Source organism: Sinocyclocheilus anshuiensis, unplaced genomic scaffold (assembly GCF_001515605.1).
Source record: "Sinocyclocheilus anshuiensis isolate Anshui unplaced genomic scaffold, SAMN03320099.WGS_v1.1 scaffold1480, whole genome shotgun sequence".
In the NCBI taxonomy this organism is placed as follows: domain Eukaryota; kingdom Metazoa; phylum Chordata; class Actinopteri; order Cypriniformes; family Cyprinidae; genus Sinocyclocheilus; species Sinocyclocheilus anshuiensis.
This window is the reverse complement of record NW_015540932.1, coordinates 172590-194114: the sequence shown is the minus strand read 5'-3', so window position 1 is coordinate 194114 and position 21525 is coordinate 172590. Positions and strand designations below refer to the sequence as shown.

The 21525-nt window shown below is 36.2% G+C and overlaps 1 protein-coding gene across 7 annotated transcripts in view; it reads left to right on the top strand.

Moving 5' to 3' along the window:
* adgrg6 (adhesion G protein-coupled receptor G6) overlaps positions 1 to 20235 on the top strand; it is a 42202-nt gene extending 21967 nt beyond the window's left edge. For 2 of the 7 annotated variants that reach the window (XM_016487428.1, XM_016487426.1), the window contains 25 exons: positions 1282 to 1344; positions 2151 to 2210; positions 2313 to 2363; positions 2473 to 2523; positions 2956 to 2997; positions 7853 to 7941; positions 8076 to 8128; positions 8214 to 8255; positions 8382 to 8521; positions 8881 to 8995; positions 9139 to 9227; positions 9305 to 9506; positions 10187 to 10352; positions 11115 to 11249; positions 11386 to 11403; positions 12171 to 12290; positions 12537 to 12588; positions 12697 to 12803; positions 13321 to 13448; positions 14294 to 14562; positions 14698 to 14797; positions 14912 to 15195; positions 15691 to 15792; positions 16436 to 16588; positions 19787 to 20235. In XM_016487428.1, coding sequence (XP_016342914.1) covers positions 1282 to 1344; positions 2151 to 2210; positions 2313 to 2363; positions 2473 to 2523; positions 2956 to 2997; positions 7853 to 7941; positions 8076 to 8128; positions 8214 to 8255; positions 8382 to 8521; positions 8881 to 8995; positions 9139 to 9227; positions 9305 to 9506; positions 10187 to 10352; positions 11115 to 11249; positions 11386 to 11403; positions 12171 to 12290; positions 12537 to 12588; positions 12697 to 12803; positions 13321 to 13448; positions 14294 to 14562; positions 14698 to 14797; positions 14912 to 15195; positions 15691 to 15792; positions 16436 to 16588; positions 19787 to 19968 — 2813 coding nt within the window. In that variant the 3' untranslated portion in view covers positions 19969 to 20235. Of the gene's footprint in view, positions 1 to 1281; positions 1345 to 2150; positions 2211 to 2312; positions 2364 to 2472; positions 2524 to 2955; positions 2998 to 7852; positions 7942 to 8075; positions 8129 to 8213; positions 8256 to 8381; positions 8522 to 8880; positions 8996 to 9138; positions 9228 to 9304; positions 9507 to 10186; positions 10353 to 11114; positions 11250 to 11385; positions 11404 to 12170; positions 12291 to 12536; positions 12589 to 12696; positions 12804 to 13320; positions 13449 to 14293; positions 14563 to 14697; positions 14798 to 14911; positions 15196 to 15690; positions 15793 to 16435; positions 16589 to 17336; positions 17376 to 19786 lie in introns of all 7 variants that reach the window. The other 5 variants (XM_016487431.1, XM_016487429.1, XM_016487427.1 and 2 more) reach the window with 5 other exon arrangements.
* The last annotated feature ends 1290 nt before the right edge of the window (positions 20236 to 21525 follow it).

Genomic DNA, 21525 nt, shown 5'->3' with positions numbered 1-21525 from the left:
TGCTGAACACATTTCTCAAAGCATGTTTTAGATCATTGTTCTAGATAATTAGTTGACCCATTATAAACAAATATTGTCTTTGTCTACCTTTTTGACTCATTTATGACTTTGCTGATTAACATTATTCCTTTGTCCCTTAATTTCAATGCTAGTTTTAACATGAAAGAGTTTAAAATACAACCATTTTCCTTGAAAATTATATGTAATACTTAATTGGCAAGTCTTAGTACTTGTGTAAGCATGACAAACAAAAACAGCTTGCCTTCCACTCATTAAGACACCCCTGAACTGAATTGGTGGCCAGTAAACGTCTATCATCATCTGGGAGCCATGAGAATCCTCAGGCCTCCTGTCCTTAGTAATGGCCATTAAAGGTCATTGTCCCATGCTTCTTTCCCACTGGTCTACTGAAACTTCATTGCATAATATTCATTCCCATGAAGTACAAAAATGGCATATTCATGCCTGGAGATTTGACAATCTTTCAATAAAGTTAGTCTTCTGGGTGATAAATAAACTTGAATTAATGTCACTCGTCACTGAACTATTATTGTCGTCATCATTTTTTTAATGTATCATGTTTGCAGAAGCAACCTATCATGGAGCTAAAATATCTTTGCATAGAAATCCATATCAGTGTGTATAACTTCTATGTAATTGCCTCCTTGAAATTTCACAGTGATTAATTACATATAACTGCTAACTGGCTGTCATATCTGAGGGAAAAAGCATTTAAAAAGATGAACTGACTGTGTGTATTTCTGAGGATACACAAGGTAGAATTGGACCTATTGGGTGTTTATAGAAAATGACTAGAAACAGACAGAAATTTTATTTATTTATTTATTTAGTCATTTAGCAGACGCTTTTATCCAAAGCGACTTACAAATGAGGACAATAAAAGCAGTCAAAACTAACAAAAGAGCAACAATATATAAGTGCAAATGACAAGTCTCGGTTAGCCTAACATCAATTTGTGAGGAAAACATGAGAACTACCAAGAAAACATTTCCCTTTTCATTCACATGTGAATGATCATGTGTGACTCAGCAAGGGAAGTTAAAAACAATCATCTGTTGCCCAATTTTTCTTGCCATTAAATAGTTTTAGAACATGTCATGTTTCTCATTTTTGGTTATTCTCTTTTTTTCCATATTCATCTCACGCTATGCTTGTAATGCACACAACTGTTCATTTGCTCCACCAGTTGTTCTTGCCTTTTTGGTTTCACTCTAACCTCCATTTAATGCCAGTGTGCCCTTCTTCCATCCCTGCCACCAGCAACATTAACTGTTACCACCATTGCCACCACTAACATGATTCCTACTAATGCAACAACCCATGGTAAGCATTCACATCTGTCTTCTCATCATTTTATGCCTGTGTTCCTTTTGTTTCATGAGGGTAATGTCTTTTGCCTAATGCAGAACAGGTGGTGGTCAACTCATTTGGAGAACATCAATATTAGCTGCGAAAGTAATGCTCCATTTAAAAAAAAAGATGTTTATTAATGGCTGTGTTCCAGAATTTGTAATGTTTTTTTTAATGCTCAAAAGTAGATTTGAAAAAATGCCAATGAGAATGATTGCTTTATATGGTGAATTGGTTGAATCACAGCACTCTCTCTATATATATATATATATATATATATATTTTTTTTTTAATAATAATGTAGGATTGTATTAAAGTAAACAAGTCTGTCTGGTTGAAATGCTGATTTCTGTCATACCATTGCAGTTTACAAGTGATTTAAAAGCTAGTAGACAGTATTAATTCCTTTTAAATGTCATTTCCCCTCTCTTTTCATCTTTTTTTTTCTTCTAGCATCAAATAATGTAGCAACAATGCAGATTATTGTCTAAATTTAAATGGATTCCAAATGGGGCAGTTTACTGTATATAACTGTGGATAGTTTCCCCAAAAAAGAAAAATTCTGTCATCATTTATTCATCCTTGTGTTGTTGAAATAATGACATAAATTGTATTTACTATATGCCATCTTTTTCTTCACTTGTATATTCAAAGTCAAATATATATCTACATTTTTAAAATAAGGTTATGAAGCAGATAACCCAGTAGATGTTAGTTTTATCATTTTAAAGATGGATGCATGCCGGTAGAGCTCATTATCTCTGTATTTTCTTCATCAGCTCTTACTACTACTCTTTCATACACATCTACTTCTAGCATGCCTCTAACCACAACTTCTGGTAAGCACATATCTAGGTTTCCTACTGTTTTATATTCTGTTTAATGAGGTAATATAAATGCCCTCAGTAATACATGTGCGCGGCTCTGCTTCTTTGTACCAACGCTAGCTCTACTCACACCAACTACTAGTGCTAAAACAACAACTACTACTGGTAAGCTAACAGTTACTGAGTAAAAGATTTAGCCATTAATATACATGTATGCTGTTTCATATTGCCTTACTAACCAAACCTATAACATGTCTGTGTGTGCCATCATTAGCACCAACTACATCACCTTTAATCCAATCTAACCCGCCACCCATCAACCCTGGTAAGACATCACTTCTACAAAAGATGTATTATCAAATGCCAATTTTATTAGCTAAATTACTCAGTATTGTCTAGAATCTGTTTTTACATCCATTTGATTGTATGTTTCCAATACCCGATTATTTTAACAGATTTACGTTTATTTGATGTACTGTAAGACTAGATATGTAAAATGTTTGTGGCACTTGGACACTTAATGTGCTGTTACCTGCAATATTTAAAAATATATATATTTTGGATAAAATAGTTAAACATTGTTTTGGCAGATACCTTGCATTGCCCAATAAAAAAAAAAAAAAAGGCCAATAAACAGAAAACATTTGCATGGCAGTATATGGACCCTTGTCTCATGTCCTCATGCATAGCTTTACTCTATGTGTGTTCATTTTCCTAAACCATTCATCAGTCATTTAATCCATTCATTCATCTGCAGCTGCTGCTACTAACTCACCTCTGTCCAACCGCAAAACCAATGGTAAGCCAAACCTCTTATCTCATGTCATAAATGGCTTGCTTGTGCTTACCAGGGGATGTCACTGCTAAACTTTCATTTGTATGGGCAGAATGGGAACTGCTAGCTTGTTTAAATGGGAACGGGAATTAAACCGATTGGTTAATTGCTCTGAAATTTCCTGGGTGCAGATGAAAGGCCTCTTACCTATTTTTTATGCATGGTTTGTATACTTATTGAATATTAGAATGTTCAGAATTAATTGTATAAATAAACACTATTCTAACTCTAATTTGTCAAGTGTGTGCTGTGATTAGCTTGTTTTTTTTTTTGTTTTTTTCAATTTGGACTTGACTTCTACCTCCTGTATGTATCTGTTAGAATCTTTCTTGTATTTGTATCTTGTAAATCTTTTTGTATTTTTTTCAGGTCTTAGCAGTCTTTAAACACTTACCTTCGCTCTTCTCTTTAATTGCATATTCTTAAATTCCCTAAATGTGTTCAACTAAAAACTTTTCTTGGCAGCCAGCCAATAGTTCTCTACTGTTCTCTTGCTTTTAGCAAAGATACATTTTAAAATTAACTACCATTCTTATTCTTTTACTTTGTGCATATCACTCTGTGTACTTTAATATAATCTATTTTATAATTAATGGCTTATTTATGATGCTAATATTATCTTTCTATCCTTTATTCTGCACTAACATTAGCATTGCTTTCCAGACAGATTTCCTGAAAAATCCTGTGTTTCTGCTTTTTTTCTGCTTTCTTCACAGTCACCAGCATTGTGTTAATGACTGGATTATGTTTGTGCTTTATTTCAAACAATGATTGTGCTAACTTCTATATTGTTTTTTAGAATGTTTTTTTTTTCCAGGTTGGTTTTCCAGTATATTGTTCTGTTGTATGGTGTACTGTATATCTACAAAGATAAATAATAGCCTGCTCTGACCTCTTCATTTTTTATATCTGCAAAGATAAATAATAGCCTGCTCTGACTTCTTCATTTTTACCAAATCCGGGGGATCCTCTGCTAAATAATTGAGCTGGAGCAGAAAAAGAGAGGGCTGCATTTTTGTGGTCACTACTGCGGTTTACTCCTCGTGCTGAGACTCCGTCCACTAGCTCTCCCCCTGCTAGGCCTCTTGTTGCTCCTGCTCCCCGGGGCCCCAAAACATCACTCGGCTTCATCTCCACACCCCTCATCTGGCCCGTGAGGAAGAAAGTTGAGGCTGCCGTCACTCGACCACACAAACGTCCCACAATCCATCTGACCAAGCCGCCTGCCCAACCGTCAATAAGCATGACGAATGAATCCCACTTGCCGAAAACATCTACAATGGCCCCCGTTGCCAAGAAAACAGACTCTACAAGCATGAGGCCAGCCTATCCCCAGGTGAAGCCTCCGTGGCAATCAGACGCTCACAATCAGAGTGAAGACTTTGAATCTTTCCAGGTGCCATCACACAGTAATCGTAAGAACAAGCCACTAGCTCCCCAACTGGTCCTGAGCGATAGTGACAAGAACAGCACGGAGATACTTGAGTACCCATCTGGTTTTGGCCCAGAGGCGTTTTTTTACGACGTTGACTTGGATGATGATGTCTTCAGCCTGTTCGACTTTGATTCCACCTACTCCTTGGATGAAAGCTTAGCCACTGCCATCCCCCATAACATGTCTTTCTTAGAAGTAGAAAGTGTGCCTACTGTCAACACCACGACTTTTGGACCTGTGAGACAGGCTGTTAGCAAACAGGAACATTTACACAGTCAGTCAGACCTTAGTTTACCCTGGGCTATGTCAGAGCAGCAGGAGACAGACGGCAGCTGGACACTTATCCCATCTCCCACCGTGTCTCCGGGAGGAACAGGTGTGCAAATGATCCAGCTTGAGCTCAAGAGTCTCTCTGACCAAACAGCAGCATGGCCAGAGCGGTCGCCCACACAACTAGTGGATATAAAGCTAACAAGCACTGTGCCTTGGGGCCTCTCGGAGGCAACTGCCATCGAGGACACCTTTAAAGATGCGCAACACGGTCAGAAAAAATCCACCGTCGAGCCCACAACGGTTACACATGACCAGATGGAAACTTTAGCAGTGGGTTATGGCAGGACAAGCTTTCGAGAACCTGAGTACAGTCTTACTGATACCACCCCTTCCTATTTTTCATCAACCTCCCAACAGAGCTCTTTCAACAATCTCCCCGATCAAACTATTTTACTCATAGAGCCTTTGGCAGCAAGCCTTCTCGTTCCGCAAGGCAGCTATTCCCTCACAACAGAGACACTTGTTATCTCCTCTCTCGCTTCTTCTCATAGTGTCGAGCCGGTGGCTGGACTGCTTATGGATTCAACCCGCAGTGCTGCCACTCTTATTGAGCCCCTGAATTCGATGCCTACTGCAGGGGTTCAAAGTGATTCCTTAATGACAGAGGCCATCAGACCGAGTCTATTGTCTTCTTGGCCTCACACTGATGTTTTCCCATCTCTGACACCTGGCTCAGCCCAAAGTCTCTTTATCTCTGATGCCAAAAACAACGCTGACCTGGTTTTACCCTCAATGAACAATCAATTCATCCTCTCTGAAAACCCACAAGCTGTTGACTCCAGCCAATTCCCAACTCGCAGTGTTCTCACTGCGTATCCAGGCATCACAAGCAGCATTTCTACGTCAATAGTGGGCAGCTGGTCCAAATTAGATTCACCTCTGGCGCTGGAACCGTCGCGTGTAAACAGATTGCAGGGGACCCTTTTCAAAGGCTTAAGCAGGCAAGGCGATGTTAATCCTTCAGAGGCTGATCTGAGGGACTTGTCACATATGCCTCATATTTCTGTCAGCGCAAGTTCGGAATTACCATACGGTTCTGTGGTGGGCCTGACAGATGAATGGAGAGGTGCTCAGTCTTCACCCCTTAATTCAGATTCCCAAATGAAAGTGGAGAAGATAGATGTGTCGCCCACATTCAGTTTGCCCTCCCACAACATTTTTGACTTTGGCTCAGAACATGGCATGGCCACGTCAGCATGGTCGGACTACTTCAAAGCCAGTTGGGAGAGTTCCCAAATTTCATCAACTGAAATATTTCCCTCGATTTTGTTAAATTCAATAAGTAAGAATGGACCAGATGAGGCCTCACCTTATGAAACCAAATTCAGGTATCAATCAGAGACAATGGACATTTCTAACTTCATAGAGCCTGGCAATGTCCTTCCTTCTCAGTCTAAAGGAGAGGTTTATCATGATGGATTTGTTATTTCTGGTGCATATGGTCGAGTAAGTCCAACCCACAAATACATTGAAGCCACAACTACCACATGGCTTCTCAACACAACATCTTCTCTAAATGCCTCAGAAGTCTCTAAGTCATTTAACAAAAACAGTACACGTGACTCTGTTGATTCTCATAGTAATTTTGCACACGTGACCACTATGAGCCATTCAAACACTATTCAAGATTATGAATTGCTTAGAACAGATATACACACATTTGAATCATTGTCGGCGAACGTGCCGCACACTCATGCTCCTTTGCAAATGACTATGACTGGTGCAGATCTGTCATCTCAGACCCCGCCAGACCCTGCTTTTCATCTGTTTTCCACATTTACAAGTAGCACGCCATCAGAACTTGCCTCCGTTCCAGTCATCCAACCCTCCAAATCAATGGATATCTCAAGCAGTCACAGTGAAGACCTGCTGGACACTAAACATGTCCACTCCTCAACAACAAAGCGGCCATTTTGGGACAAGAATGAATCAGCAAACCCCTCCAGTCACGGCCACAATGCGCTCGTTGTTCAGCCCGCCACCACAGATAGCGAGACGCAGCCGTCTCTAGCTATTGATGGCCAGTCTTTTGTCCGCACAAATGGCACGGTCGACACCCCAACCAACGGAGTCAGCGCAGGTTTTGGATCTGTGCATACTAGTGCCACCACTGGGACCACTACAGACCCTCATGAACTGGCCCCATGTCCATGTAAAGCTCCCTTTCATATTACATGTCTGTGTGGACTTTCAACCGGGAACAGTATGTTTTCCAATAACAATCTAGATCTTAGAGAGAGAGCTTCTTTTATTGCTGAATCTTGACTTTCTGAGCAAGTGATCGTAGAATGATGGTTGTTCAATTTGGGGGGAAAATCAGTCGTCTTGGTGTGCAAATTTAATTTTGTTGATTCCTTGTGATTTACTAGAAGTAGTAAGATATTAACAATAGCCAGTTCTGACAATCATTGAGTTTCAACGCTCTTCATGTACTGGCTGTTATTCGCTCACTCAAATTGAGCGCATAGGTCTCTTGTAATTATCCAGATTTGTATCATTCTTCCTTCTTAGGAGACTGCTTTATTTAATTATTTATTTTACATTGAACTGTTCAGCCTTACTTTCAGTAATTTTCACACTGATGTTTTTGAGAGACTACCTGGGGTGCGGAGTGAAAATACAGTGTGTTATCTAAGAAAGCTCTCTCATATTTTCAATTTGTGGAAATAAGTTTTTACATTTTATTATATTAGGAGTCTCCTAAGAAAAGACTTGGCATGGTGTAGTTAATGCATTATAAAGTAGTGAAGCACTAACAACTCAAGATACATGAGAGCCATCTTGTGATAGAAGTGCAGCATAGCAGTAGATCTCAAAACCAGGTTTTTTTTACTGCCAGATATTCTATACTGAATTAGTTTTTACAACACTTTGGATCGATTTGATCTAGAAGATCTATCTTGAGAGCACATTTGTTTCAAAATTGCTAATTACTAAGATATATATTTTATTACTATTACATAACTACTGCTATGCAACACAGAAAAAAGTTAATTAAGCAAAGTGTGTTTTGATTGATAACTAAAAAAGTACCATATTCTCCTTTTACAGAGGATATTTTCTACAGAATATCCCTAGTGGTTATTGATGAACAAGCAAACACCCCAGACAGGAATGCTAAGACGATGATATCTCAATGGGTACATTTATATTTATTTTGTTTCACTCTTTTAAAAATCCATTAATGAATATTAAGATAACTGATAATTTTATTAATTTTGAATTCTTTCTAAACATGCTACTGCTTACTAATCAATTTCTGTGATTTTTACAGCTCAATCAAACATTTCAAAACTGGATCTACAGAGTTTATGTTGATAGTGTCAGGTAGGATTCTTTTTTAAGTTTAAATAAACATCTTTATTTTATTTAATGATGATTGTTTGCAATCTTACTCTCATCCCTTTTTCAGTCTCCAACCTAACACTGTTCTCTCAAGGGCCACAACTATACGGTAAAACATTTGCAGACTGTTATTTTGTCTGATTTTACTAATGTAATAGTAACTATGTTTCACAATATTTCGTTTTCAGAATTTTTGATGTCTAAAAGATATGATGTGATGTTGCATTCTTCTCAGACAAACCTACATGGCCCTGCTGGTGTATAAGAATACCACTGATGCAAGTCTGGCAGAAGCAGAGATTGAGAACATATTGAGAAGTGCCCCTGCAATTGGAAATGGCTTGATATTGGACGGTGTGACTGTGAACTTAATGGGTATGGCATGCTCCATATTGTTCAATTTCAGTAGCCCTGTACTTGCAAACTGCTAAAGAAAAAAGCATTCATGTAAATTCTTACTAATTATTGTGATCTCCTTTTAAAATGTGATATGGTGTTTTTCTTGAACGCTTATTGCTTGCAGCATCAAGCAAGCAGGTTTTAGTTGTCAAAGCCATAATGTGATTTTAAACATATTTTCAAAAGGATTATTCATGTCTTAAGAGTAAAACTTTTTAATGTACTCAGTACATCTTTTAAGGAAGGATGGGTATTTTCAGAAACATGGCTCCTCTTTAAAGAAACATTTATAAGTGAATCCTTTTGATTTAGTTTCTGTGTTTGTTTTACTTCAGAAAACTGCCAGGCCGAGGACTTCCCATTCCACTACAGATGGCCAGAGAGCAGACCCACTGTCACCCAGTATGTCCCCTGTTTCCCTTACAAAGAGCAAAACGCATCCAGGACTTGGTGAGTAAATGCTGATAGCTTCTGATCTAGATGCAAATGCGAATGAATGTTCTAATTGAAGCAGTTATAGCAAGCAATCATGTTCTAGCAGGTGTGTTAGAAAAATCTATTTAATATTTTGCGTTTGTTTTTCCACTCTTTAGTATGATTAGCCAGTATAATTATACATCATATTGGGCCCTACCGGACCGTGGAAACTGCACTAATATAACAAGCATTTCAGTTTCACAAGGTAGGTTCTGATCCACATTGCACACATTACTCTGAAATCGAAACCAAATTTAATCATTCTTATTTTGAATTCGCCAGAGAATGCAATGGAAGTGGCTGTGCAGCTCGCTGACATCACCAACAATGAACTCTCTAAGGAGGAGGTGACACAGGTTGTCTTCAAGGTGAATGAGCTTGTGAACATAGCCAAAATCAACGCCACCCTGGCCAGCACTGTGGTCACTATCATCTCCAACGTCATGATCAGCTCAGAGGCCGCTCAAAAGGAATCCTCAGAGACGTATGTACCTGTACACTAGAAAATGAAGAGTTTTCAGAAATTATAAAATGAAGGAAACGCTTTGCATGAATTTTTTTAGTTGAATACATTTAATTAAATATCCTGACTAAACATCAAATGTCCAGTTGTCATCTGCACATCTGCAGAACCAGTTTTGGTTCTCCAAAGAACCTTTCAGTGAACAGTTCTTAAAAGAACCATTTTTCTTAGCGTGAAGAACATTTTAATAATCTAAACTAAAGAACCTTTTGCCACTGTAAAGAACCTTTTGTGGAAGAAAAAGGTTCCATGGATGGTAAAGGTTCTTTGTGGAACCATTGATGCCAATAAAGAACCTTTATTTTTAAGAGTGTGGCATCATTTTAACAATTTTCTGTTTATAGTCAGTAAGTCTAAGATTTCTTACACTGTATAAGGTTCTGTGGAAATTATTCCCTTTATTTTCAGTTTTACGGTTTTAAATGGCTATATATGGTTCAATATTACATTCATCTCACTACATATTATTTGAAAACAAAGCATTCTGTTTTTTACACTATATTGCTTGAATCTCTCAGAAATGTCTGTATCTTATCCATCCAAATGTCTTCAGTTTCAGTGAAGGGTCTTCTTGTATGTTCTGTCTGGAAGTTTTTTAATCTTCTCATCTGAGCCTCTTGTTTTTGTATCGACATGATCAGAGCTCTCAAAGCAGTGGATAAACTGCTACAGAAGATTGAGTTTGATGGACCCTTACTAACCATCACATCCAAATATCTGGCTGTTGGAGTTTCTGCTCTCAACATCAGCAATTTTAATGGGACCACTTTCAGTGCTTTTATAGCCACAAACACAACAGACCCTCAGGTAAATGTCCATCAAAAAATGTTCACCTCTCTGCTACATGTCTTTTGATGTGACATGCATGTATATTTAAGCATTTACTGCGCACAAAATTTGCTTAAGACTTCCTCAGGAAGGCTGCCCAAACATTTTAGCTGTATTTTTGGCTGCCCAAACATTTTAGCAGTAAAGTTTTAAAGTAATCGTTAGCAATTAAAGCAGTGTAATGAGAGGTGACGTGTATGGACCATGCCCAGAGGTTGCACCCATTGATTAAGCGCCAACGTTTCCTGGAAAGTTGTGGGAGGAAAAAGCAACATTGTACAGTTTGAGAGTGACTCAGACAATGACACATTTCTCTCTTCTCTGGGCATGAGTGTCAGAATGTATATTTTTGCAAGTATTTAAGTGGATTTTCTGTATTTTTTAGCATACTCAAGTTTAAGTTGTTGTATTTTTGTGCCATTTTGTATGTTTATAGTTGAAGTTTAACTCAATCATTGAAACTATTTAAGGGATTTTAAAGAATAAAAAATACAAATTAGCCTACCAGCAGTTTAGATTATCACCTGAAGGCCACGTTTCAGGGCAGTCTTAAGTTAACCATTTTTATATCTCCAAGAGTGCATACATCATTTGGTTATTCAACCCGAGTCTGCCTGGATTCATTACCACTTTATTCTGGCAGAGGGCGCCGTAACCTCTTCAAATGCAGTTACACACATGTAGCTCTTATACCCTTAATACACACATTATCGTATAATATAAGTTACTTTTTTTCCTTAGATTGATTTTGAATCAGAAGCCCAGAATGCTTTGGCTGTGGTCACTCTACCTCCAACACTACTGCAGAACTTGAGTAATTCACATAGGGTGTCCAGAATAAACTTCATGTTCTTCAGCAAGACAGGACTCTTTCAGGTGAGAATGAACCAATTTAGCTTTTTTTATTGTATATTTTTCTCTAAATGAAGTATTCTATGGTCCATTCTCATATTAAAATATGGCTGTAGAACAATATAATATTGACAACTCTCATTGATATTTCTGTTAATAGCACTTTGGATCATTCATGGTACTGTAATGAATCTCTGGACATTTTCTCTGTGCTGAGTAAACTAACTTCTCAGAATAAACTCTAAATTTTGCATTAAACAGTGTAACACACTACCATTCAAACTTGTTTGGGGTCAGTAAGATTTAAAAAAACAGAGAAAAAAAGAAATGAATACTTTTATTAAGCAAGAATGTGTTCAATTGATCAAAGGTTCGTCTTTTGCATTTTTACAAAATATTGCTATTTTAAATAAATGCTGTTCTTTTAAAATGTATTATTTAAAGAATACTGAAAAAGTCTATCACAGTTTCTTAAGCACCTAATCAGTATATTAGACTTATTTCTGAAATATCATGTGACACTAAGGAATGCAATGACTGCTGAAAATTCAGCTTTGCCATCACAGAAGTAAATGACATTTTAAAATGTATTCAAATAGAAAACAGTTATTTTTAATTATAATAATATTTAACAATGTTACTGTTTTTATTGCACTGTGATTAAAAAAAATGCAGCCTTGATGAGCTTATTAAAACTTAGTAAATAAATATTTTAAAAAATCATTCCCAAACATGTGACCTGTATGTCATGAATTTTAATTAACATATGTGTCTAATGATATGTTTCTTATTCCTTGAATGCATCTTTGGTCACTTACTAATAGCTAACAAAAGTGATATATTCTGTCCATACTTACAAAAATTGAGGTATAATGTCTGACTCCCCCTAAAACTAAGATGAGCAGATCTGTCCTGAGTCTGACAATCTGTTACATGTCTTCACAGGATCGGCAAAGTAACGGCATGTCCTTGAACAGCTATGTGGTGGCTAGCAGTATTGGCAATTTCACAATCAAAAACCTGCAGGATCCTGTCAAAATAGAGATTGCCCATCTGGAGTACCAGGTATTAAGCTTTTTTGATTTATTGAAAATGTAATGTATTACCAGTTTTTGGTAACTGGTATTTTTGCAGAAACTAAGGTTTTGGTGAAATATTTTTTGGAGTAATTACAGTAGCCATTCATTTTATTAGTTTAACCTTCCCGTCAATGAGGTTTCAAAGCAGTCATTTTCTTCCAAAAAATGATTTGTTGAAGCTAACTGGAACAATGGTGTCTAACACATCTTAATGTGTCTGTCTGTCCTCCAGAGAGATCCAAAGCGTCTTTGTGTGTTTTGGGATTTCAGCCTCCAAAATGAAGGTAAAATAAATGATTTATTTGGCCACTGTTCAAGCATTAAAACAGTCCCATAGGAGGCTGTACGTATAGACTTACAGTATTCATATAATATCCATTTGTCTCCATTAGATCGCACAGGGGGCTGGAACAGTGAAGGCTGCGAGGTCAGTCCGGAGTCCAACAGCAACAGGACCGTCTGCTTGTGTAATCACCTCACACACTTTGGCATTCTAATGGTGAGATTTGTGGGATTGGCAACAAAATGACCCAACAGAGCGGTTTCATGTATTAAGCCAATATGGCAGACTGAAGCAATGTTGATGCGTTGTATATGTCATCTAGAGTGGCTAACCATCCCTGAAACAGACAGGGACAAATAGTTGGCGAATAGTTAATTAAGAGGCTTCACTCTAATGTAGAATTGAAGCTATCAAGACTTTGCACGCTTATTTTATTAGGTGCACTTTATTCATGTTGCACCAGTGTCTCATTTAAATGTAGCATTATACAAAAGATATCAGTGGCATTGTAGAAATTATTTATTCACAGGTATAATAAAACAGCAATAATAGAATAAAACTGCTTTTTTAACTATTCATTTCTTTGTGTAAAATTTGTTTAATGAGGAAATACATCCTTATCTATGGACTGGTTTTTAATATTTCAAGAATTGTCACTGATAACTAAACACTAATAAGACTCTTGCATCTCTGATCAGTGTCATTATTGATTAACCTTACTTTTGTCTTTTAGGACATCTCTGGAGCTTCTGCACTGATAGATGAGAAGAACAACAGGGTTCTCACCTTCATTACCTACATTGGCTGTGGCATTTCAGCCATTTTTTCCGCAGCAACACTTCTCACGTACATCGCTTTTGAGTGAGTGTCCTTCAGCATCTGACTAGAAAAGAAAAACAATGCATCTTTGATCTATGCCTCTTCGTAATGGGAAAAAGTTACAGCTAGTTACATTTTCTCACCCACCTTTTTAAGCATGTTTTTTAATGATACATTGTGAAATAATACATTTGGTTTTCCATTAATAACTATTAAAATTCAGATGTTTTCTCAAAAAATGTCTTCAGCTCTGCCCAACTCAATGTCCAGTTTAGGCTGCACCCATCCTTTTCAAGCACTAATTATTTACCATAAAATTGGGCTGCTTGTTACTAGCATCCAATGATTCTAATTTGGAAAAAAAATGAAGGACATATTAAATTGAACAAAAGTGAAAGTAAAGACTTACATTGTTACAAAAAATGTCTATTTCCCAAAAAATTCTGTTTTTTTAACATGTATTCATTCATCAAAGAATCCTAAAAAATTGTTTGCATGATTTCCACAAAAATATTAAGCAGCACAACTATTTTCAGCTTTGATAATAATAATAAGAACTGTTTCTATTTTAATATATTCTAAAATGTAATTTATTGGTATGACAAAGCAAAACTTTCATCAGTTTCAGTGTCGCACGATACTTCAGAAATCATTCTAAAATGCTGATTTGGTGCTCAAGAAAAAGTATTATAAATTACAATAAATATTTCAGAAGATTGCTGTTTTACTGTATTTTTGAACAATTAAATGCAGCCTCTGTGAGCATGGTTTCTTTGAAAAGCCTGAAAAAAATCTTACATATCCCAAACTTGGGAATGATAGTGTAAATGACTAATGGTGCAATGGAATTGGAAAGACTCATTGTTTTCATTGATATAAATCTATAGGAAGCTGCGGCGAGACTATCCCTCTAAGATCCTGATGAATCTCAGCACATCACTGCTCTTCCTCAACATGGTGTTTCTTCTGGATGGCTGGTTGGCCTCATACGACATTGAGGGATTGTGTGTGACAGTGGCTGTTTTTCTGCACTTTTTCCTTCTCACTTCCTTCACCTGGATGGGCTTAGAGTCCATCCACATGTACATTGCCCTGGTCAAGGTCTTCAACACCTACATACGGCGATACATCCTCAAGTTTTGCCTCGTAGGATGGGGTAAGTGCTACATTAAGTAGTTTTTCCTTTTGATAGTTTGCCATGGATTTTTTTGTATCCAGTGTTCAATATAGTATAAGATCACTCTGAAGAAGTGTTTAACATAATAGTAAGAAGATCTGACTGCATTTTCAGGTGTCCCTGCTTCAATTGTTGGCATTGTGTTGGCTGTGGGCAAAAATTCTTATGGAAAAAACTATTATGGAAAAGGAGAGAATGGACAGGGCACAGAATTGTAAGTTTGGTCGAAGAAATTCAAACTGACCATTATTTTATATCTGTGAAAGAAGTAGCCTATTTTAGTTCCTTATCCTCATTCTGTTGGTTTTCCTGGTCTTTCCTTCTGTAGCTGTTGGATTCATAGTCCGGTGGTATTCTACGTGACATGCGTGGGCTACTTTTCCATGATATTCCTGATGAATGTTGCCATGTTCATCGTGGTCATGATCCAGATCTGCGGGCGTAATGGCAAGCGCAGCAACCGAACACTTCGAGAGGAGATCTTGCGTAACCTGCGTAGTGTTGTCAGCCTGACTTTCTTGCTGGGCATGACCTGGGGCTTTGCTTTTTTCGCCTGGGGTCCAGTCAGCCTGGCCTTCATGTACCTCTTCTCCATTTTCAACTCCCTACAGGGTTGGTTTATGTCATTATATTTTTACTATCCTGTACATTTAAAGACTCCATGGAATCAGAAAGTATTTTTACCTTCTTTAATACGTATATATATATATATATATATTTTTGTTGCCATATTTGTTGTAAATACCTGAATTTTTTTTATTTAAAAAAAGTATATTTATTTACTTTTTATAATAAAATTAAAATGTTAATGTAGTTTAAAATCCCAGTTTTGCCTTAAGAGTTAATATCATTAAAAAGCTGCTTGTAGCACCACACTTTGCCGAAACCCGGGATCGAACCAGGGACCTTTAACGCTCTCCCAACTGAGCTATTTCGGCCAGTAGGGGGTCTGGTTTGTAATTGTGTAGTTCTGTATGCGATCCGCTAGATGTCGCTTTGATATTGTTGGTTGCTTATTAAACGTGAAATACGACTACTCATTTGAAAATAGCTTGTGGGTTTGTAATCAGAAAAGATTAAGGAGTGTAATTTGTTTTTTTTCAACAGGATTATTCATATTTGTGTTCCACTGTGCCCTGAAAGAAAATGTACAGAATCAATGGAGGAGGTACTTGTGTTGTGGAAAGTTCCGCTTGGCAGATAACTCAGGTAAATTTAGTTAGTATTATTACTGATATTTTGAATGAATTATGTTTTTCGGGAATTCTTTTTGGTCAACTACCATGTGTCAGAAAATTATTCAGAGGAAGAATCATATATTCAATCACATTCCATGAAGTAATGCCTAACATAATTTAATTAAAATTAGTTGTTTGAATGCTGGAGCATTGTATACTTCTCCTGTTGCACATGGGCACACACACTGCATTTGTGCTTATACTTTTTTGTATTTTTTGCCTCATTTTTTTATATCATTTCTTTTTCATAGGCATATTGGACTGTGCTGTGACTTCATCTTTAGGTGCTGAATTCCTGAGACTTTTGTTGCACTCAGAATGTGTGTTTCAGTAAAGCCCAGCTTTGGAGACTTTTTTGCCCCAAGTATCACAGAACTATTGTTAATAAACGTTAGGACCATGAGAGGCCTTAGCTGGTCTTTACTTACAGTTAAATCTGATAAAATTAAATGTGAAGTAGCCTATTTTTCGAATGCCAGTCCCGTACAACTTTCCTTTAGAAAGTTGTCTGTCCTGAATTTAAGATGGAATTGCAGTATATTATCTGAACTTCCTTGAGTTTGTCTTGTGCTGTATTTTTATGCATGGGATTCACCTTTAACCATATTTTGCAGACTGGAGCAAGACTGCCACTAATAATACCAAGAAAGTGAGTTCCGATAACCTGGGAAAATCCCTCTCCTCCAGTTCGTTTGGCTCCACTACAGCCAACTGGACCTCTAAAGCCAAAGCCACACTAAACCCCTTTGCCAGGCACAGTAATACAGGTAAACATAAAAGTAATGATGTGGAATGCATTGACCAAAGTTGTTAGTTTACATTAACCCTTTGATGCATGAACTATTACATTAAAACAAGGGTAAAAAAAACACAAGAACTGTCAATATATAAGCGAAATATGTCATTTTTTTAAATGACATATTTTAAATGGTTATATAATTTATAAATAGGTCAACTGAACCCAAATATGCTCAAAATAATGCATAGTGTCCAGTATGATAGACAAAAATATATTTATTATTACATATATTTTACTGAGCACCAATTAAGAATTAGAATGATTTTTATAGTGTAATGCAAAAAAAAAAGAAAAGATTGTAATATTATTTCACAATATTGCTTCACAATTTTTGCTTTTAATTCAAATAAATGCTGCCTTGGTATGCATAAGAGATTCTTTTGAAATTCATCTTACCAACCCCAAATGTTTGATCAGTAGTGTATATGAATGATTAAAAATAGCCTTTAAAGATCTGTCCACTTTAACAAACATCATGCATCAAAGGGTTAGAATTAAAACTGGTATTTGATACCAAAAATAGAGCTAGAAAACGTTTCATTAGCATGTTCTGAGTAATGTATTGCTTTGATATATAATGCTTGACTATTTTTAGTAAGGATATAGCCCTTCATGCCTTGTGTTATTTTGTGCTTTGCTCTACTGTGTTACTTTTCGTGTGACTATATGTCTGGACTTAGTGGTGCTGTGTGTCTGTATTTATGTTTGTGGTATAGATAGTACCCTGCAATAATGCCATGGAGAGACATCCTGAGGTAAAACCACGCAAGCCAGCTTGAGTTCATACTGCTTTCCTCTGTTCATGTGATCAGCTTCCCCTTTTGGGATAGACTGAAATCAATCCAGCGGCCCTAGACGTAATACCTAGTCTAACTCACTCCTAACACATAAATGCTTCTATTTGACCCTTAATATGACATTACCTTTTTGGAAAATTAGGCATCTGTTGTGATGTTTTATGGTGGAATAGTTGCCTGTTGGATTGAATCCAAGTTGTGGAGTGACATTCAAGAACTAGAAAACACACTGCTGCTGGTTGTCATTGTCAGTTAAATAGCAAATAAAGTTGCTAGCACAGTGGTGCAATACCAGGAAACACCTCAACCCGAATAAATATTTATAAATAGGTTATAGACTTGACTCCCACCCAGTCTTTCAATAGACATTGACAAGCTTTAGTGTCTTTTAGGAGTTCTGAATGTCATTTGCACTCTGTTTGAGACTAATGTTTCTCACGGTGGGCTGTTTTTATTTGTCTCCTTTGTTTTGTTCTTTTTTCGTTTGGCAGTGTTAATGTTCCCACAAGAGAAAATACCCATCTTGCACTGCTGACACTAAAATGTATAAAACCATACACAGTAAACACTTCATCCCCACAGCAGGATCACTCTACATGCTGGCCATGCAGAGGATAGATTATATGCACTTGACACTAATAATGCACTTAACATCAGAGATGCTGTCATGCACAGCAGAGTTGTCATTGTGAAATACTGAGACATTTAGGATTTAGGAGTAGTATACTTATGTTTGCATATATGCTGAGATGAAGGGAATACTGTGCTGTTCGTTACACTGAATTGAGCAAAATTGCATAATTTATCTAAAAATACACAAGTTCTTCAAAAGTTCACATAGTTTAGCTCACTCTATTATGTATTTTTTAGTGCTGTCAAACGATTAATCGCAATTAATCGCATTCAAAATAAAAGATTTTGTTTACAAATTATATGTTTGTGTACTGTGTATATTTATTATTTATATATAAATACACACACATGCATGTATATATTTAAGAAAAATATGTTATGTTTATATATTAAGTATATATATATATATGTATATATATATTATATGAATATAAATGTGTATATATATATATATATATATTATATGAATATAAATATATACATGTGAATATATGTAAATATTTTCAAAATATATACTATATGTGTATTTATATATACATAATAAATATACACAGTACACACATGTTTTGTAAACAAAAACTTTTATTTTGAATGTGATTGATCGCGATTAATCGTTTGACTGCACTAAGTTTTTTATTTAATTAACAGTACAATTAATTACAATTGATTATTCTTTCTTTCTAGTGAAAGAAATTAAATTGAAGTATATTAAAGAATTTAGATTTCTATAATATTTCACTTTTTTCTATTTTTATTAGGTGAAGGACGGATTTTTTGGTTGATATTATTTATTACATTTTCTAGATTTTTTGTCATTATTACTGTACACATTATGTATTGTGAAAAATCTTTGATATTATATTGACACCCTTTGTTTTTATTAGTTTATCCTGTTTTTCTATTTAATGAAGAAATTAAATTAATTTGAATAATTTAAAATTTTTCAAATTTATAATTTTTAGTTTTGTTTCTATTTTTATTTTTTACTGTTATATTCTTGTACCTCCTAAAGGAAAATTTGATTTCCCAAATCCAATAATGGAAGGATTTTATGTTCTTGACCAATTATAACTGACATTAATTCATTTTTATTTATTTATCAATTTTTGACTTCATTCATTTATTTTTATTTATTTATCAATTTTTGACTTCATTTGACTGATTTTACACAATATGTGTATTGTGAAGTAATATTTACTCTTATACTGAGACCTTTGTTTTTAGCTATGTAAATGACCTCATCATCATCAAATAATGACTTTTCTAGCATGGAACATGGGAGCATAAGTCTGGGTTGAAATGCCAAGTATTCTCCAATTTTTGTGTTATTCTGCAGTTTAGCAGCTTTCTGGAGCCTCATAATAGGGCATAATACTATGTTCAATTTATTGCACATTAAAAAGCAATACATAAATAAAATAGTGCTATAGAAGGGGACTGAAGGTGCATGTGTGCATTGGAATGTTTTGCCTAAGAATGCACAAAGGCATGGAAATTCAACAGAATGGCATGAACAAATAGTGACTCACCCTTTATATAGTTGAATGAATTGGAAACTAATATGATCAAACTGTCAAAGCGTTGACAAAACAGTCCTGTTTCTTTTGAAGCAGCCAATACTTCAAAAATAGTTTAAATTGGGTGCCATTTGTCATCATCACCTTGTACGCAAGTCTATCAATACTTGTAAGTATATTCCCTCAGTCCTTCAATCAACCTCTGTGGCATATTTGCAGGTAAAAGTTTCTCCAATCAGAGCAGTCCCAAATGCAGCCCTTCCGACGGAGAGGCTTCCTCGTCCATCCTCCCCGTCCACCAGGTCCTGGACAAGGTAAAGGGCTACTGCTCTGTGCGCTCAGACAACTTCTACAAAAACATTATGATGTCAGACAGCTTTAGCAACAGCACTAAATTCTAGTGAGAGGAGGCTGAGACAGAGCCCCGTTCTGTCCCACAGACTTACTTTGTGTGTAAAGACTTCGCTACATATTGAGTTAACCCTTCAAGCCCTTCCACCCTTCCCGACTGGAGTAGAGAAATGCATAACCCTGTAGAGAGGGCAAGCTATGAAAGTGTGGATTTGACATACTGTGATATTCAGCTTATACTGACTATGTGATCTGTAAATATTCATAATATATTTTACTATTTGTGCTTTTTCAAATTTCGGTTTTGCATACTTTTTTTGCACATTACTTTGGTTTTTGTTTTTGTATATTTAAATGCATAAAGGCTTGCTACAGCAGAAAAAAATGGGACCAATTTACATCCAAAGACTGACTGGCAAACATGAGGAGTACTAGTTAGTTTCTCAGTTCGGGACTGAAAGAACAAGTACGGTTGGAGCTTGAATTATCATGCTTGTGAATTTTGCCTTGATTTCGCTTTCTTTACCTTACGTACATTTTCAGTGTAAATTAGTGAACCTTTAATATTTCTATTTTGTCATTATTTAAATGCTCTCTATTTTAGTCTTCACATGACCTACTACTGATTAACATGTTACAGAAAATGTTAGTTTTTTTTTACAGTGTGTTCATTGTTCAAGTGTTTCAGTGCATGCAGTTTCATAAAACTGCTCTAATAGAAGGGCAGGGCATCAAGATCAGTTCTTTGCAATTTGACGATAGAATGGAAAACAACAGCTATACACCAAATCTAACACATTCAGATCTTCCTGTTGCTGTAGTTTAATGACTGTTTTGACTTGGTATTTATTTTAAATTCTTTTAAGAGATTTCTATGCTTCATTAAAGAAAATGTCAGCAGAGGAAATGCTTTTTTTTCCTCTGCAGTTTGCTCTGGTCATCAGTGTAGATCATCATTGTATAGCGGTTATGGATGCTTTATGAAAATGTGACATCCTGCATATTAAATGCACTTAAAACAGATCTTGTCATTCTTGTTTGTTTGAATAGTAAACATTTTGACCCAAAAATGAAAATTCTGTCAAACAGCTAAGAATTCATCTTAAGAATTCACCGCTAAGTGTTCATCTTCGGAACACAAATTAAGATTTTTTTGATGAAATCCAAGAGCTTTCTGACCCTACATAGAAAGCAAAGCAATTACAACGTTCAAGGCCCAGCAAGGTAGTAAGGACATAGTCCATGTGACATCAGTGGTTAATTTTATGAAGCTACGAGAATACTTTTTTGTGCACAAAGAAAACAAAAATAACTTTATTCAACAATGTCTGTCTTCGACATGCGTTCACAAGAGTATCACGACACATATACGTGTGGCGCTGCTGACGCAGGAGCCCGCGTTTTGACATAGAACCCAGATACACAGCGCATATTTTGTTTTCTTTGCGCACAAAAAGTATTCTCGTAGCTTCATAAAATTACGGTTGAATCACTGTTGTCACATTAACTATTTTATCGATGTCCATGCTACCTTTCTGGGCCTTGAACTTGGTAGTTGCGCTGCTGTTTATGCAGGGTCAGAAAGCTCTCGGATTTCATCATAAATA